Below are 19,749 nucleotides of genomic sequence, written 5' to 3' on the forward strand. Positions count from 1 at the left end.
TGCAAAAAACAGTGTCCAAAAAAAGCGACGCTGAAAAATCAGTGACAAAATCAGCTAGGCTTTTTTCACGTGTGAACTAAGCTCAGGAATGGTGGGGAGGATAGAGAAAAAATTCCAACAATGCCAGAATCAGTGGAGAGTTCCCTACTAAAGGATGAAAAAAAGGATGAAAAAAATGGAGTTGGCGACAGTAGTGATAAGTCCTCTTTAAAACTACCAAAAATGGGGACTCAGATTCTGGGAAGTATGGACATAGGTATGGAGGTTACATGACACAAAGCCGATGATCTCTAAATTGCTTCTTCAAGTTATACAGTACAATTTATAAAATTAGTTCTGGGATGATCATTGTACCTTATTATAAAAGATGAGTTGAGTTAATTTTTATACCTCATGGACTTCCTATACAAATGTTGTTTGTAAATACTGAAATGGTTTCCCTTCCAAAACCCTCTGATATTGTAGTTAAAATCCAGAGTAACATGGACGGTTTATCCCCCACCCCCATAGACTGATACCAGCCTTTTGAGTTTTATACCAATATCTATGGTATTTGAAACAATACTTTAGTATGGAGCCAGTCCTGATATTGAAATAGCAATAGTGCCATTTTTATATACACCATTTGGGCGATCACTATAATTACCGTGTTCACTGTACTGTATGGCTTGTTATAGCCTATATATTATTATATTTTGTAACATTAAACAATTAGTAAATGTCAAGTATACTTTCTACATCAGTCACTAATGGGCCTTATTCTGCTACAATTTGCTTTCTGTCAGTTGAAGTGGAACAATACAGGGTCTCCCACACACTCAGACATGGGTGTACTGCTTTGGGCATCTACTCTTAACACCCTGGATTGAATGAAGCATCTAAGTGGTTTTGGTGGGAGGGGTGCCCCTCTTGAAGGCATCGAAACCCCTGTGAACAAGATCGCAGGGGTCTTATGCCTTTACATCAGTGGCTCTCAACCTGTGGTGTGCGTACGCACCATGGCTGAGAACTACAACCCCCTCACCCAGGATGGATGCCATACACTGCCGCAGGTGCCATCCTTACTTCAGAAGTGCATTGAGTGACTCCAGATACCAAAGGGAGTCAGTGGTGAACTGGGGCTACTACATGTGGGAGCAATGGATGGAACATTGTACTACATCTGGGAGCACTGAGGAGGCCATTACATAACTTTTGGAATACTCAGTTGGGTTTTCTCACTACTTCCAAAGACACAGCCAAATAATCTGCTTGCCAGAAAGTACACTACATAGGTAGTGCAACACATTATAAATGTAATCAAAAGAATGCAAGTTGGGCAAAAAAAATGTATTGTATAAAAAAATACAGTAGTATAAAAATTGAAATAAAGTTTCCATCCATTTTTTTATGGAAAGGGGGGTCATTTGAAGTTAATACTTTTTTTTCATACTGTATTAGACCTCCTAGGGGGTCTTGAACCCCAGGGGGTCTGATCACTAATGCAATGCATTACAATGCTAATGCATTGCAAAATATCGGCACTTCAATTAAACGCTGCATAGAGCAGCCTGCAATAAAAAAACGTTAGACAAGCCTGGGAGGCTTCAATAGGCTGCTGGCTGTCATGCTAATGGATCGCCGCTCCTGGATCTCATTTTGGGTGCCAGCGATCCTCCCCAAAATGGCGCGCTCATGCGCTGCTGAGAAAAAGGCTCCTCGGTCAGCTTTGATCAAGGCACCAGAGCCTTAATGCCCGCGATTAATCGGGTACTTAGCGGCCGCCATATTTAAATATTCGACATCTGCTGTACTATTACGGCGGATGTCAGAAAGGGTTAATAAAGCATGAATTAAGTTATGAACTCAGCAAATAACTTTATCAAGTTGTTTGAAGAGGATCTTTCACCACCTCAACCAATTCAAGTTCTTATCATCTCTTAAAACATAACTAAACTCATGGACAATTTTGATTTCATCGCAGTATTTTTGTCATTAATAAATTTTGTAATATACTTTATTAATAAATTGTCTTCTTACTGTGAAATCGTACATGTCTTTACTCTCTCCCTGGCTTCTGTATTGAGAATTGTTTCTGCCTCTCACTGAGTAACTGTGCATGGAGTATAGGCTTGGAGTACGGGGCTGTATAAATGCCGAGAAAATAATTATTATTATTTCTAGCGATATCTCTGATTGTAAACACAGTCGGGATTGGGATATTTATATTATATATATATATATATATATATATATATATATATATATATATATAATTATGTAGCTGCAATTATATATCCTAATCCCAACGGTGTTTTCAGCCAGTGATATCTCTGGAAACCTCTGGAGAATCTCCTCTTTCATATGACAACAAAAACAAATTGAAGTGACCCTCCCTTACTGTACATTTTACATGGCCCGATACTCTATATACAATTATTCAGTGAGAAGCAGGAACAGCTCTAAGTACAGAAGCCAGGGAAAGAATAAAGAGATGAAGGATTTCACAGAAAGGAGCCAAAATCTGTTAATAAAGTATATTACAAAATCTGTTAACGACACAAATACTGGCAGGAAATCAAACATTGTCTGAAAGTTTAGTTACACTTTAATAGTCTCTGCTCCAGTGATTCTGGCACAGTATGAGTTTTTTCTCTAGCCCCCACCGTTCCCAAGCAAACAATGCTGTTAGTTTTGGATCTGTGCTGACAGAAGGGCGGTGTCAGGGAGGAGCTCTAACACTGGCTGTCTCTGGAGCTCTGAATCACACCCCCGGCCTAACACTGACCTTCTGACATTACAGAGCTTAAATAGCACACCAGGAACCAAAACTAACTGGTGGACGCTAGAGAGAAAATTCCAAATGTGCTGGAATCAATGTAGCAATGCCTATTTACTAATACTGGACTGGAGGAGGTAGTGATACAATTTTTGATATATTTTTTTTATTGTTTTACTTTTTTAAATAGAAAAATCCTTTTCTCTACAAAAAATTTTGTTATCACATCACCACTTTCAAGAACCAATAACGACATTATTCTTCTGTCAGAACGCTATAGGGACTTCATTTTTGCAGGAAAACTTGATGCGCTAATTCCTGCCATTTTAGGGAACATAACACTTTTTGATTGCTTATTAGAACCTTTTTTTCAGTTGTAAACAAACAAAATGGCAGTTCTGGCATGGTTCTTAAGATTTTTTTTTTTTTTTATAACGTTAACTTTTGCAGGAAAAACAACAATATAGTTGCATTGATGTGGTCATTATGGATGTGGCAATATTTAATGGGGCAGATTAAGGCCCCGTTCACATCTGGGTTTGGGTTTCCATTCAGGTAGTCCGCTTGTGGACCCCCCAAACTGAAACCTATACACATTAAAAAAAAACTGTTACCTAGGAAGCCCGCAGAACCCATAGATTATAATGGGGTCCCATTGGCATTTTGGGGCCCCATGGCATTTTCTACAGCTGCTTCCACAGTACATAAGCCAGTGATTGTATAATACAGGGAAGCAGAGGTTGCAGCGAGTCAGTAATATCTAGGGGATTAGAAAACTTAGAACAATGGATCTGGTGTCATATTAAAGTTGAGAAACATAGGCTGAAGTTCTACCTTAATAATTTCAGTTAAAAATACAGTCGACATTGGCATACTTGTATGCAGCTACAGCTGCTCCCATTCCCAACTGTAGGGTCTGCAAATACAGACAGGAATAGGACTTGCTCCATTTTTGCAGCTTGGTCCTATGGTCCCCACACAGATCCACAAAAACTACGGTGTGCGTACTGTGCCATAGAAATGAATGGATGTGTATGCTGTTCTCTGTTACAGAACCAAGTTATGTTCACACAGCCGGATTTTTTCCTAGCTTAAAAAAACAGTTTTAAGAATTTTTCCTAGCTAGAAAAATTCAGCTTCAGGAATTTGAAGCTGAATTTTTCGGCTTGACAAAATTTCACTGAAGAATTTTCTATATCTGTATTAGTCAGGTGGAATTTTTTTGCCTCCCATTTAATTCAATTGGCAGAATCCACCTCAAATTCAGCGCCAAATTCAGCCATGTAAGCATACTCTTATATCGGATAGAACACATGAAATTAAAAAAAAAAAAAAAAAAAAAAAAAAAGAGTCAGTTAAGGAGATTAATAGGTTAATAAGTTCAAACAAATACATTTAGCAGTGTTTTGAGTAATTTCTGTGTTTGTTTGGGAGCTCACAGCATCTTCTGCATTTGTTTACATGTGTAACGTCCTGTTTGGTTTTCCTACAACTACCGTGATGCCTGGCACTTCACTCAGAGCTGACTCCCTACCCCTCCCTCTCTCACACCCCCTCCCTAACTAGCCCTCTCAATGCTTGTCCTTCCTAACTAACTAAGACCCCCAACCCCATCATACTTAAATTATCTTCAGGGCAGGACCTTCTGGGCACAAGACTTCACTTGTTCTGGGCATACGCAGTAGCTGGCACTCCAACTCTATTGCACAGGCGTGGGTGGCCGGCAGACATTAAGAAGTAGTAGTGCCGGCTGCCCAGAAGTGACACCTTGTGCCCAGAAGATCCGGACAAAAAGACAGGTAAGTATGATGGGATGGAGGGTTGGGTTAGTATTGGTGACGAGCTAAATATAGCTTTTTGGTACAGTGTGTAATTTCGAAAGTAGGCAGGGCTGAGGTGGGTAGCTTAGATTAGGGAGATCGTTTAGTCCCAGACAACCCCTTTAAAATTACACAGTTGTAATTTTCTGAAAGAGTCTCTACCTAAAAATTCAATTTATCTTGAAGGTCAAAAAAAATAAATAAAAAATAAATTATTACAGCAACGGACTGTAATAACAATAACCTTACAAGTGTGTGTTTACATTACTATTGTCCATCCGTTGTTCTAATTTGTCAAAGGGTCAGAAAAACAGAAAGAAAAATTCCTCTCAAAACAGATAAACTTTCGTGTGAAAAAAAAAATCCAGTATGGTTGTCTCCAGCATGTTTCCTTTTTCTGGATGGGAAAAAAAAAGCACTGTAGTATGCATTATTTTTCCATTAAAAGAGATACCCAAAGCGGTGGACACAAACGGAGGAGAATTGCTGGCCAAAAACTCATGAAATCAGTTGACTTTTTAAATAAACACCTTTTTTCCTATGACAGTTGAAAACAATGGAAAGCCAACAACTGTGTTAACATAGCTTAAAGGGATTCAATGATTAAAAATAGAATTTTTTTTTCTTCCTAACACTCCTCTCCTACTTTTAGATGTCTTCTCCGCACTGCCGTTCTATAAATATACCGGTTTTCTTTCGTATGCTAATGAGTTTTGTCGCAGCACTGGGGGCGGCCCCAGTGCTGCGACAAAAGTCTTCAGCGCCGGCCTCTATCTTCTTCTGGCACACCTTCTCCGTAATGTCTTCTTCCGATGGCTTCTTCTGGCTTTAAATGGAGAGTCAGTTGGGCAGAGCCGACTGTGCATGTCTGCAGCCATTTTCATGTGGCCGCTTGCACAGTACACTTGTGTAAGCGGCCACAAGAAAATGGCTGGAGACATGCAGTCTGCTCTGCCCGATGGCAGAGCCGACTGCACATGTGTGCCATTTAAAGCCAGAAGAAGCCAACAGAAAAAGACATTACGGAGAGGGCACGCCAGAAGAAGACAGAGGCCATTGCTGAAGAGTTTTCTCGCAGCACTGTGGACACCCCTAGTGCTGCGACAACTCATTAGCATACCGAAGAAAACCGCGATACCTACAGAATGGTGACGCAGAGAAGACTTCTAAAGGTAGGAGAAGAATAGCCTTTCTTACAGCTAATCCTATGTGTTAGGGAGGAGAAATTCCATTTTAATGATTGAATCCCTTTAAAACTATTCAACCAGTAATAGCTCTACAAATATTCTACCTTCATTTGGGCTGAAAAATAAATAAAAATAAAAATAAAAATATATATATATATATATATATATATATATATATATAGTAAAGCTGAGTCTTTTGTCTCTGCTGTGATCAGTGTCATCTGTTCAGCGCAAAAGGGGAAAAGCTAAACACGATGACTGCACCACAATTAGCTTCCAGTAAGAGACAGAACAGAGGAGACATCCCTGGAGTCTGGGGAGCAGAATAAACCACTAGTCTCAGCTATTAACCCTTTCCACTAGCCTAGATAACCAGGGCAGGGAGCATGAACTTCAGATTACCCTACATTACTAGTGAAGAAATCACTGCAAAGTGGATTTTTGCACACATTGCAGAAAAATACGTGAAGTTTTGGAAATATGTGCACGATGCAGTTTTGGAAATTGCAGCATGTCAATTATACCTACGGAAACACTGGCGGTTTCCCTATAGGTACAAATTAAGCTGATTGTCTGCAAAGGAAAACTCTGTGGACTTTCTGTGAAAAGCGATGCAGGAAAAACTGTGATGCGGTTCTTCCCACAGCACGTTTTCACTGCAGCCTACTATGTGGGGCCTTAGCCTAAGGGGGTTTTCCTGGCCCTAAAAGGAGTTTTTATATTGATGACCATTTTCCGGAGTAAACACTATACAGCGGATGGGGCTGCAGTGGCACTTATATTACTTTAACAGGAGTATTTTTCACATGATCCTCATCCACTACAACAGCTTCTAGGCTGGAGAGTGCTGGAACATTTGATCTGTGTGAGGTCCATCATAGATCATCAGTATGAAAAATCTACTTTGGGCTGTAAAACCCCTTCAAGCTTTTCACTACCCTAGACTACCAGGATGATATTATTAGCCTGTCCTTTACCCAGGAATACCAAGGTTAGTGGCTTTATACTGCTTCGCTGCCCTAGCAAACCCTGCATTAACCCTTCCACTAATTTAGATCACCAGAACCACCCTTATCCTAAACCACCAGAAAATACCCCCTCTACTGCATTAAACCACCAGGAATTCCACAATTATTCCCCTCTACTATCCTAGTCCACCAGGGAAGCCTACATTAACTCCTTCACAACATCTGGAAAGCAAATAGAAATATTTCCCTTTTTTGTTTTTTTTTATTTGTGTGTTACTATTATGTGGCTTGAATAACTATAATAGACTTGTAAAGTAGGTGACACCAACCTATTTCCACTGTTTCAGTCTCTACCTCCTGTTCTTCTGCTACATCTTGCATCATGAAGGTCTCATCATCGTACACCAGAACCTGAGCAGCATAGCCTTCTTCTAGCCTGGCACTGGGCACTGGCTCCACAATGACAGCAGGGTATTCAGTTTCCTGAACTTCTTCCTGTCAAAACCAAAACAATTTCACAGAAAAAAATTATATACCTTTATCAATTCAAAGTCCATTCTGTTGTGAAAGCAGAAAGATCTCTGGCTATAGGAGCCAAACATGCTGCTTTTATTATTAGAGTAGATACATATTGGATCCACTACGATGGTCATGACTCAAGAACTAATGAAAGCCATGTTGTTCATCTGACTTTTTGTTTCAGTGTCAACGTTTATCTTTGAAGATTAGTGATTGCAGATATTTCATATGAAGTGCAAATATAGAAAGTCATGTGACTACTTTACTTCTATGAGAGTATATTTTCATTTCTTTCCTCACCTGTTCTTGGTTTTCCACTCCATTGCTGACATAGCTCCCCACTGAACCGCCACCATCCACCACAGCAGAGGTCATGTTGCATCCCCTGACTCCAGATGCAAAAGAATTGTTTAACCAGTTGCCCCCAGAATCACGTTCCTCAGATTTTCACACTGATCCTAACAAAAGGAGAAGCAGTTATTGATATTTTTAAATTGGATTTTGTAAAAACAAAAACAAAAAAAAACATATGTTGAACTAGATAGCATATGCATGAGTAAGGGCTAGTTCACATGGGCACAGAGGGGGTGGATTATGGCGCGGAATACATGTCATAATCTGCCCCCTCACAATGGTAGTCTATGGAAGAAGCGAGCTGCCCTTTCTTTAGGCGGATTCCACAGCTCGTTGAGCCGCAGCATCTGCCTCATGGCAGCAACCTCCAGAGTCAGCCCATTCATTTGAGCCTACTCCGGAGGGGGAAGCCACGACAGTCGTGGCGAACGGATTTTGGCCCGAGAGTGACGCGTGGAACCAAAATGCGCCCTTCCGCTCCCCGTGTGAACTTACCCTACAGGACCTCAAATGATCTACAACCCACCTTTATGCAGCAATACTAATAGTCTGAGATCATACTGTATGCTTTTTTATATTTTATGTGGTTTTTCTGCTGGCTGATATATAAGAGATACACACCTTTGTTTGGCTGGCTTTCAACCAACATAAAAAACACATTAAAATGTAATAAAAACACATTGGAGGGAATATATTAAGATGACCATTTTCTATGCTGGTTTTAATTAATTCCCTGGCCTCTTAATAATTCTAACACATCTAGGGAGGTCCCTGCACCAGAACTGAAATCTATACCAGTCAGGGACTGATCCACCATCTGAAAGGGGCCATGGCATCCCCAGCACACCTCGATCCCCACCAAAAAGTGGTGAAAAGGGCGTAGTGGTTCTTCTTTGGCGTGTATCATAACTATGCACAAAACTGATCTGCTTGTACACCAATTTTCTTTGGGCTCATTAGACTGCAGTCCCTTTCTGATGGATCCCCTTTTCATGGGGAATCCTTTTATGTTTTTAAAAATAATTTTAACTTAGTTTTTCTGGTGCTTTATCAGTATTGACAGTTTGAAGCAGGTATGTAATAGCAAAGAAATGATCATTAGTCAGATACGATTATAACAGATAATTACCGGTATAGCAGCTAAATGTTTGCCATTTCCATGTCATGCTACATCAGTCTTATGCCAAACATAATACACAGAATATATATACAGCACTAGAGGGAGAACCCGGCTTCACACGGGTATATTACATTTTATGTTTGTGTAGTGGCCCCATAAGAATTGTCCAATTTTGCACTGGTGTATTTTGTATGTTGTTTGTGTGTATGTTCATAAGCATCATGTGATTATGTGTACCTCATTTTGTATATCAGTGAAAAACCTGTGATCAGTTGTTATTGATACCTGGAGTAAAGCTGTATCTAATCCTTCCTCGTGTAGTACTGTGTTTAGACGCAAATATCTAATCCTTGTTGGTGTGGTACTGTATGCAGATGCACATATCTAATCCTTCGGCGTGTGGTACTGTGTGCAGATGCGCGTATCTAATCCTCCCCAGTGTGGTATTGTGTGAAGAGGCGCGTATCTAATGCTCTGGCAAGTGAAACTGTGTGCAGGCGTGCATATCTAATCTTACAGCATGTGGTACTGTGTGCAGACACGCGTATCTAATCCTCTGGTGTGTGGTACTGTGTGCTGAGATGTAATTTTCTGGCGTGTGGTATTGTGTGCAGTGGCATGTATCTAATCCTGCCCCCATGTTGTACTGTGTGCAGAGGCAGGTATCTAATCCTCACCTATGTGGTATTGTGTGCAGTGGCGCATATCTAATCCTCCAACATGTGGTATTGTGTGGAGAGGCGCGTATCTAATCCTCTGGCATGTGGTACTGTGTGCAGAGGCACATATCTAATCCTCCCCCGTGTGGTACTGTATGCAGTGGCGTGTATCTAATCCTCTGGTGTGTGGTATTGTGTGAAGACGCATGTATCTAATCCTCTGGCGTGTAGAACTGTGTGCAGATGCGCGTATCTAATCCTCTGGCGTGTGGTACTGTGTGCAGATGCGCGTATCTACAGTCGTTTGGTTTGCAATAGAGAACAGACAGACAGAAATTCATTTTTATAATACAGAGAGATAGTGTGCTTAGGAAGACAGACAGATAAACAGATAACCTTTAGGAACTTTTACCACCTCCACCAATTACTACGGTACGCTTTCCATCCTGAAATACGAATCTCAAGCAATAATTTCTGCTGTCTTTAGCACTCAATATGCTAATTAGGTTTTCTACTGTCATGTGGGTGGCCCTTGGCTGTCTGCTCCAGCCCAGGAGCGGCCATCTGACAATAAAGATGAATTAGTATATTGGATGCTGATCCTATATATAAAAATCCAACAGTGTCGCAATCAGTGGTCACCCTACAATGCTCTATTCTCAGGTATTATAACATTTGTTAACCACTCAAGTAAATAAGAGCAAAGTACAGAACTCTGTTCAACATTAATACATTTTGTGTGATCCAAGCAAGTAATTCAGTAAGTAATCGTGAGTCATCCTGAACACAGTGGGCCCACAAAAGGGGAGGCCCAAAAAAAACTTTTATTTATGCCTGTCCTCTCTTTAGACGGTATTCCTGTTCAGATCTTTAAAATAAATTTTCCTACAAATGTCAGAAACCTGTAACAAAACCTGTAGAAAAATTAAAAGATAAATGTAATATACTTAAAGGAGTACTCCCCTATCCATGGCTGAAATTAAAAAGTGGCAGCCTGAGGAGGTCAGGGGGTATGGAAAAAAATCAGTCTGTCCTATACGCCAAGTTATGCAAGCAGTCCATATCACCTGATATATATGTACAGAAGTGTAGGAAATACTAGAACAACAAATAATAGAAAAGGAAAATTCTGCATCCATAAAAGTTTCCAAAGAAAAAGACAGTGGGCATTTTTTTTTAATCCTGCACAACACCTTTAATGGGAAAGGAGTTAGATCTACTTAGGTATTTTCTACACCTTACAGCATATACTTTAGGGAGGGTTGTCCCAAAAAGTGAAAACAGCAGGACCTTTCTCCCGTTGACCGCAGCCAGGCTGAATGTGGATGTGACTGGTTGTGGACTGCGCTCCCTTTCACCTCATTGGGAACTCCAGAGATAGACAAATTTTGTACATAAGCTTTCTGCGACATTCCCATTGAAGTAAATGGAAGTGCTGGCGATAGTCTGTTTATCATACATTGAGATGCAAGGTTGGTTAAGATATTATATGCCATCTATCTGTACATATGCAGAAAAATCTGCTTGTGAGCCATGGGCAAAATCTACCCAATTTTGGTTGTTTTTTTTTGTAGGTGAGAGTCGCAGAATTGGAGGTCGAAAATTGTATAATTGTATCATACAATTTAAATCTGTGTATAATGAATTAGATACGGTAGTTTGTTACATTAGGTTTACACTAGCGTTCAGGACTATCGTTGTTCAAGTCTGTATGGAGACCTGAAAGACTGAGACCCCATCAGGTTAAAAAGTGGTTACCCATGGAAACTATAAACTATATTGGGGTCCACCAAATTTCCACTGATTTTTATACTGAAACTGGTGGAGAGAAAAGTCCTCTTACGGAGACTCCAATGCAGATGTGAATCCAGCATTACATATTTACTTTCATTGGCATTCAATCACTACCTTTTTACTGAATTAGAGCACTTTTACTGCTTACACAATGGCAGTCAGCCATTTATGCCTACTGACCCCACGGACCAGTTCTTTTGCAGCAGTGATTTTGCAGCGCTACACACTGCTGAATGTTTCCCTCTCCCGTTTCGTTTTTCCCATTTGTTATCTCCCTCTCATTTTCTGTCGGTGACCCATAAGAAATAACAGATGTCACACTGAAACCACAATTGCCTGGTTATTATGATGTGACTTACAGTGATGATATTTTAGATATTTGTGTCTTTCTTGCAATATTGTTGCAGTTCTTAATGGTCAAGTGTCTGTGAACTAGACCATTCTGTGAGAAGAAAACTCAACAGTAAATAAAAGCTACAGTATATCTCATAAGTGTCCTTGCGCCTACTTCTACAGACATCACAAGGCTCTATAAATAAATCCTACCACAGAAGGCTCTGATTCATACCGTAAGCCAAACAAACTTAACACAGCCATATGGTAAATAAGAATTGCCAGATGCAATGGCTTCATTATACACTCTTCAACACTGAAACTACAACACAGATAAAAAATGGTAATAAAAAAAAATTAAAACATCTCAATTTATTTAGTATCAAGCATGAGTGTCACACACAGACGTACATGCACTTACACACCTTAGCATGCTATCAATGTGGTTAATGATGGATGTCTAAGGAATGTTATGTCATAATAAATGCACTTGGGCACACAGATCATCAAGAGTCACTGCTGACAGCTCTATTTACAATTCGCAACCAATGATGTCCCAGAGGTGCTCGATGGGAGACAAGTCCAGAGATACTACAGACCATGGTAACATGTTTGGGCCACGCAGGCTGAACACAAGCAATGTGCAACCTGGTATTGTTGGCTCCTTGGACACTTCAGAGAAATTTTCATACTCCTGGTTCTAAGCTGTTAGTGTAACTCAAAGGAAGGCTAGAAAGGTCCAGCTACTGTACATTATGGCACCCCACACCAAAATCTCAGCAACAGGCCTCTCCATGGTGTTGTTCATTTGGTATCACACCAACCTTCAGCTATCATTGTGTCCAAAACAAAAAGATTAATTGTGAAAGAGGATATTCCTCCACTCCAGCCTCCTTCGCCCTCTTGCTGTGCAGCAGGATAGCCTTTCAAAGCAGAGGTGAATAAAACACCTGTAGCTGGAACTCTGGATCCCAATCCAATGGTTTGTGTAAACAATGTTTTACGCCCTAGGCTTAGGATGCGACATCCGATTTCACTTATGATATTCTTCGAACCAGAAGATCCTTCCATACAGAGGTTCACCTCCACATAGCTCTTGCTGTCATTCCAGTTCGATGTTGCTTTCTCAACTACAGGGACATACAAAGTGGAACAGTGCTGACACCTTGGCCTAGGCATATTGCGATCTGCCAGAGGGGTAAACTAACGTCATGTGGCTAATTCTAATTCAATCTGTTTCAATCTTCCTTTTCAATTTTATGCCCCTCCCACATGACACAGAATGAAAGCTAAAGTTTTAAAAATCTGATAATTTGCAGATCCAGTACACAGGTAGCGTAAGAAAATAAAAACACAAAATCCCCAATACAGATGTGCTCTTATGATTTGTTACAAAATTATTATGCAATCTTATTATGTACCTTGTGTCTTTTTAGTAAACTAGGTGCATGGAAATACACCTCATAAAACAGATGTACAAAGCTAATATGTTAGCAAAAAAGACACAAATAATAAACTTCTCCCATTAAGAGCTTTGTATACAGTGATCTGGAAGGCAAGGAAGGTAATAACCAGTCTCTGTCTTCCCTTTGGGAAGTCCGGCTGTCACTAACAGTTATTTTCCCCCTCCTGCAGCTTCACAATATCTTGTGGCTACCATCTTGGGAAGGGCATACCAGTAGTTTTTGCAGAGTTAAATGGGTTGTCCCCGCCGCACCTGACCACTGAGGCCAGTCATTGGCCTAGGTAAAGGAACCAGGACGTCACCTGTGACATTCGAGAGTAACATTACGTGTTCTTTCCTTAGGCTGCTGAGGCCAATCACATATGGCAGAGACTTCTGCCAAAAAAGCCCTGGGAACCAGACAGCAGCCTGGGACACCAGGGACAGATGAGTAAGTTTTGTTTTGTTTTTTAAATTTTTCAGCTACCCTGGCCTACTGACCAATAATAAAATATCCAAGGCAACCCCTTTAATTGCCAACTGCTAGTCAAAGGTTAAACGTAATGGTCTAACTTTAGGATAAGCCATCATTATCAGATAGATGGAGGTTCAGCTACTTGGTATCTCAACAACCTTCTTACCAAGTTCCTCCTACAACACTGCTTCATATGTGAATAATTTAAAGAGTAACTGAGTTTTCTACAGAAGTTGAAATATGTGCAGGGTCTTGTTCTCTGGCTGTATAAGCCTTCATCTATAGAGCCACAATAGCCCCATTATGACTACAGAACTTTTTGCATTTACGTCAAAGGCAGGCGGCTTGTAGAGTCTGGACCCCTCATCTATCCATTATAACTACTACTATTAATAACTGGTTTCTTTACATGTAATCCAGAAGTATATGTAAAATAGCAAACAAATAGTTGAGAGAAGACCAAGTGACCATAACATAGGAGATCCAGGGACAATGAACTGCAAATCCAGGTTATGATGCAGTGAAAAACCTTCCTGACACAGAAAAAAATAAATCTCAGCACAGCAAGCAATGCTACTTATTGTCTATAACTAACGTGTCATCAGTAAAACACAAACATCATATACTCACTTTGACCTGTGAGAAACTTCTGTGCAGTGTAGAAGCTGGGAAAGCTGTGTGCAATACTCTCATCTCTACTCAATGTGTGAAGATGCTCACTTTGAATCTGTAATTTTATAATGGTATCTATGGACAGACCTTCCATTGTAACAGAGAGTTAGCTAGAAGAGAGACATCAAGTGGCAGGAACTTTCAGGCAGAAAACACCAACATTTTTAATTAAAGTGCATTATATTTTTGTCCAGAATTACATGCTCTATTATATAAGACTAAGTTATTGACTATTTAAGGTTGATGCCTATTTTGGAGTTTTAAGGTCTGAAAACTTTTTTTCCCATCCCTGTATTCCAAATTTCATATTTTTTACTATTGTAGTGTGTTTATATAGGTTTCAGGTAAAATATAGGATAGAATATTTATACACGGTTTGTTATGTTTTTCCACATTTACTAAATTAAATGTCTTTTTAGTCAAATGAACAATTTCGCCAGCACCAGATAAACCAATGACACCCATAACTGCTTTTATTTTTTTATGGAGCTATGTGAGGACTCTTTCTGCAGTGAGAGCTGTCATTTTTATTAATACTTTTAATGATATGCATAACTTTTTGATCATTTTACAAATATAAAAAATATAGGAGGGGGAGGGGGAGTTCCTCATTTTTATTCAGCACTAATCCCTCTAAGTATATGCCCAATATGTATATCAGTATTATGCAGACTTTCTTTATAATACATTCTTTTGGGCTTCATTACGGAAGGAAGATACATATTATACAGAGGTTTTCTTGGTTAGCCATGGTGACTGACGATAGCTCTAGCTAGTCCACTGGTCTCTAAGACTAGGGTTGAGAAAGGGCCTCTGCTGTTAGGACCAAAACGTTGCATGGAATAAACCCACAGTAACTGCTGTTTTTTGCTATTGTGGAGTGCTATTTGTATTTTTTAAGACTAGGGTTAGATATATAGTATTATTAACACTGGCGGTTTGCAATTAAGCAAAGTTACAAATAGCCCTACATATTGATAGAATGACAACAACATATTTGTGGTGTTGTAGGTATCTATATATGACTATGTTATGGCACAGCTACTATTTCTAGTGGGACAGCGACAATACCTTTTAACTGGTTCCTTTTTCTAATTTTGATTCCATTAAATGTTAAGTTTTATCGTTGATGCATACTTGTAGCATGATGTACTGTATACTTGTAGCACGTTTATTTGCCCATAGGCAATCATAAATTGGTTAAAGGAAGGGCCTAACACTAGGTGGTCTTTGACAGGCCTTCCAGCTTCCACGGTAACCCCTCAGAACCCTACAACCCTCCTTGTGAAGGGGTGAGAGTAAGGGTTCTCCCTTAGCCACTATAATCACTATTAATTGTGGCATCTAAGGGGTTAATTTGGCAAAATCGAGAGTTTTCTATGACTCTTGCAGAAAGTGTTGGTTCCAAGCTGCATAATATCGTTGCTGGGTTACAGCTATACAGCAAGCAGTGTCCCTGTACCTGCTACATCACTACAGTGTTTTTTTTGTTTGTTTGTTTGTTTTTTAAGTAGATTGTGAGCCCCATATAGGACTCACAATGTACATTTATTTTCCTATCAGTATGTTTTTGTACAATGGGAGGAAATCCACACAAACACGGGGAGAACATACAAACTCCTTGCAGATGTTGTTCCTGGCGGATTATAACCCAGGACTACAGCGCTGCAAGGCTAACCACTGAGCCACCATGTTGCCCCCATCACTACAGTGTTTGACAAGGTTTCAAAGTTGACATCATATCCACAGTATGTGATCAGTGCAGCCAATCAGAAGTCTCAGCAGTAATGTTACACGCTATATGACATCACCACCGCAGTGACATCAACCAACACCAGCGGGGAATTCAAAAGGTTTAAAGCTCGGTTTATTGTTTTAAGCCATACCGTGCCGTGCCGTGCCCATGGACTCATTTCTCACAGCTTGGTTTCCGTACCTTAGACATAAAAATAGCAAGGGGCCTGCTTTCACATAATCATTTAAGTTTATGGATTTTTTTTTTTACTATATAACCCTAAATAAAAGCTGTATGTCATTCCTGACCTCTTCTTACTATGGAGTTATTATACTCTGTTCTAATATCGCCTTAATAGAAAGAATAAATCTGCATTCTTAAACACTGCTTGGATTCTTTGTAGCCACAATATGAGCCATTGTTAGAGGCTGGCCTAGATCCAGCCCTCGGGAGGACAGATGTGCAGAATGAATGTGTTAACTTGGGAGTGAGGGATGAGTAATGGAAAGGCTGCATGGAGGGAGCTCCGGCATCACAACTACATATGCCTCCACACCCTACCTATGCTGTTACCAGGCAACCCGTAATCTTCCTGTTTGGCTCCACACTTCCTACATTCAGCCATCACATTGCAGCAGCAAGTATACACAGGATAAAGGCGTCTAATACGCTGGACACACAACATACTGCCACAATGCCAGCTTATCGCCAACGCTGCAGGGACAAGTTCTGCCAATAATATGAAGGTCGTCTGCAACAAAGTATTCAAAATGGTGCCCAAATAAATGTCTCTATTGTTGGAGCTATGGTATCTGTGTCTTTAACCCTTTGCCTCCACATGCAGTTTGACCTTTATGAAGTAAAAGGTTTTTCATCCCTGCATAACCTTTTTTTTTACTTTTCTTCTGTTTCTGCAGCCATATGAGGGCTTGTTGTTGGTGCATCAAGTGGTACTTTTAATGGCACTGTTCAGATCTATGTAATGTTAAAAAAAAAACAAAAAAAAAACCTTGGATAAATTTCATAAATCCAGGAGGCCAGAAGACCTGAACCGCACACCACTGGGGCGAATCAGCGGCCACAGGAGAGGAACCAGTGGGGTCACTTATATGCGTCACCTGTTCCTTTCCTGTGGCCACTGATTGGCTTCAGGGGTAATGTGTGAGGCAGGACTTCCGGCAGGATTTTCAGCGGACAACAGCGCACTGGGGACAGACAAGTATGATTGTTCTTTTTCTTCTTTTTTTCCCTGCCTTCTATGAGATTTCTGAAATTCCTGGACAATCCCTTTTATTTCCTTCTTTTAAGCATTTCCTAAAATTTTTGTTTTATATTTTTTTTCGGCATTCACTGTGCAATATAAATTACACGAAACGTAATTATGGTGATACCAAATATACAGCTCTTTTATGTTTTACTACATTTGTACAATAAAAATACTTGTAAAAAAATAATTCTGTTTGTATCACCATATTCTGAGAACGATAACTTTTTTTATGGTTCCATTGACAGAGCTATATTAAAGCTTAAAGGGTTTTTCCCCAGCTTTGCCTGATGTTTCTTCTTCTCACTTCCTGTATTTCTCTCCCTCCACACTTGCTGAACGGGATATACTTATGCAGATCAGATAATATGCACATACTTGTACAGAATGGACTCAGTGTTATGTATGTGTTTACATTGACAGACTTGGCTTTTTCTTTTTTTTTTTTTTTATGTAGATTGTGAGCCCCACATAGACCTCACAATGTACATTTTTCCCTATCATTATGTCTTTTTTGGAATATGGGATGGAAATCCATGCAAACACGGGGAGAACATACAAACTCCTTGCAGATGGTTTTATGCCCTTGGCGGGATTTGAACACCAGGACTCCAGCGCTGCATTGCTAACCACTGATCCACCGTGTGGCCCCTCAAAGACTTGGCTTTATCAGAAAACTGCAATTATCTGAAATGATTGTCCTGCTGGCAGAACAATGTCACTTGTCCTATCTCACAGGTCCATGGTTATGGTAACGCTGTGTAAACAATGGAAGGAATAAGGTCACTTAGCAGGAAAACAAAGCAGCATTTCTAAAGCAATATATTTAGGAAAAGTCTTTAATTTACATAAGCTACCAGTATAGATAGCATCCTTGAGATGGGAACACCCCTTTAAAAGATAGATGGATAAAAAGTTGTCAAACCCCCATAGATATGAAAAATTGATTTAGGACAACACAAATCCGCTGTTCTAGTAGAATCTGGCTACTGGAAGCTATATTATTGAGCGGGAAGTGCATGTTGTAATACACTGGTACCACAGAATTCATACTTTGGTAGGAAAAATAATGATCACTAAATTTTACACACATGACTGCATTTATGCAATTTTGCAGCATACGTAACATTATGCAAAAAAATGCATAAAAAATTATGGTTAAAGGTCTAACCAAAGTAGAGCAGATTTCTATAATGCTGCTTGCCCAAGTCATTTAAGGGGTTGTCTGGGATAACTAGAAATCCCTACATCCCCATTCCTGGAAACTGATCATCACTGCTACTCCACCCCCCACCCCCATCCACCCCATTATACTTACCATCCAGGCTTCTTCCGGCGACACAGCTCCTCTTTATGTAATGATGCAACAGGGTGCGCACTCTTCTCCAAAGTGCGTGCCGTCGCCACTAATTCCCCTCTACTGGCACTCCACGCATGCGCAGTAGAGGTGGATCATCGCTGCAGAGAACAGGAGCAGTAGAAGAGGAGCCGACTCGCCGGAAGAAGCATGGAGGATAAGTATATAATATGTGACACGCATTTCCACACATCCCACATAATTTTAATCTGTGAAAACTAGTAAAAATAGGTTGCATGAATAGATCAACTGAGAGGAATTGATTTTAATTCAGCCATGTGATGGCTGTGACTTGGTCGTAAACATTATTCACATGAATAGAATCTTACTAATCAAAAATTCATCAATGCAGAAAACTGAACTACATGATACAAGCACATTGAAAAATAGATGAAATGCAGACAAAACACTTGACATACTAACACAAAATCAAATATGTCTAAATCTGTTTTTTAAAGGGTTTGTTTTAATTGTTTACTAGGACTGTTAAAGGGCCATCAACATAGAAAAATGGCAGCTCCAGTCTTCTGTACACAGGTCCCCTGGATGACGTCAGCAACCAATTACATATGGCTGAAGCGATCATCTGACACAAACGGCCCTGGAACCTACAGTCCTATGAAAAAGTTTGGGCACCCCTATTAATCTTAATCATTTTTAGTTCTAAATATTTTGGTGTTTGCAGCAGCCATTTCAGTTTGATATATCTAATAACTGATGGACACAGTAATATTTCAGGATTGAAATGAGGTTTATTGTACTAACAGAAAATGCGCAATATGCATTAAACCAAAATTTGACCGGTGCAAAAATATGGGCACCTCAACAGAAAAGTGACATTAATATTTAGTACATCCTCCTTTTGCAAAGATAACAGCCTCTAGTCGCTTCCTGTAGCTTTTAATCAGTTCCTGGATCCTGGATGAAGGTATTTTGGACCATTTCTTTCTACAAAACAATTCAAGTTCAGTTAAGTTAGATGGTCGCCGAACATGGACAGCCCGCTCTCAAATGATCTGAAAACAAAGATTGTTCAACATAGTTGTTCAGGGGAAGGATACAAAACGTTGTCTCAGAGATTTAACCTGTCAGTTTCCACTGTGAGGAACATAGTAAGGAAATGGAAGACCACAGGGACAGTTCTTGTTAAGCCCAGAAGTGGCAGGCCAAGAAAAATATCAGAAAGGCAGAGAAGAAGAATGGTGAGAACAGTCAAGGACAATCCACAGACCACCTCCAAAGAGCTGCAGCATCATCTTGCTGCAGATGGTGTCACTGTGCATCAGTCAG

The 19,749-nt window shown here is 40.0% G+C and overlaps 1 protein-coding gene across 1 annotated transcript in view; it reads right to left on the reverse strand.

The window, feature by feature from the left end:
• Positions 1-19,749, reverse strand: part of ELF2 (E74 like ETS transcription factor 2) — a 70,813-nt gene that overhangs the window by 36,047 nt on the left and 15,017 nt on the right. The window contains exons 3-4 of the mRNA XM_075257488.1: positions 7,553-7,710; positions 7,063-7,228 (exon numbers count right to left, since the gene is read on the reverse strand). Of these exons, the coding sequence (XP_075113589.1) occupies positions 7,063-7,228; positions 7,553-7,627 (241 nt within the window). The 5' untranslated portion in view covers positions 7,628-7,710. The remainder of the gene's footprint in view (positions 1-7,062; positions 7,229-7,552; positions 7,711-19,749) is intronic.

Source organism: Leptodactylus fuscus, chromosome 1 (assembly GCF_031893055.1).
Source record: "Leptodactylus fuscus isolate aLepFus1 chromosome 1, aLepFus1.hap2, whole genome shotgun sequence".
Taxonomy (NCBI): Eukaryota; Metazoa; Chordata; class Amphibia; order Anura; family Leptodactylidae; genus Leptodactylus; species Leptodactylus fuscus.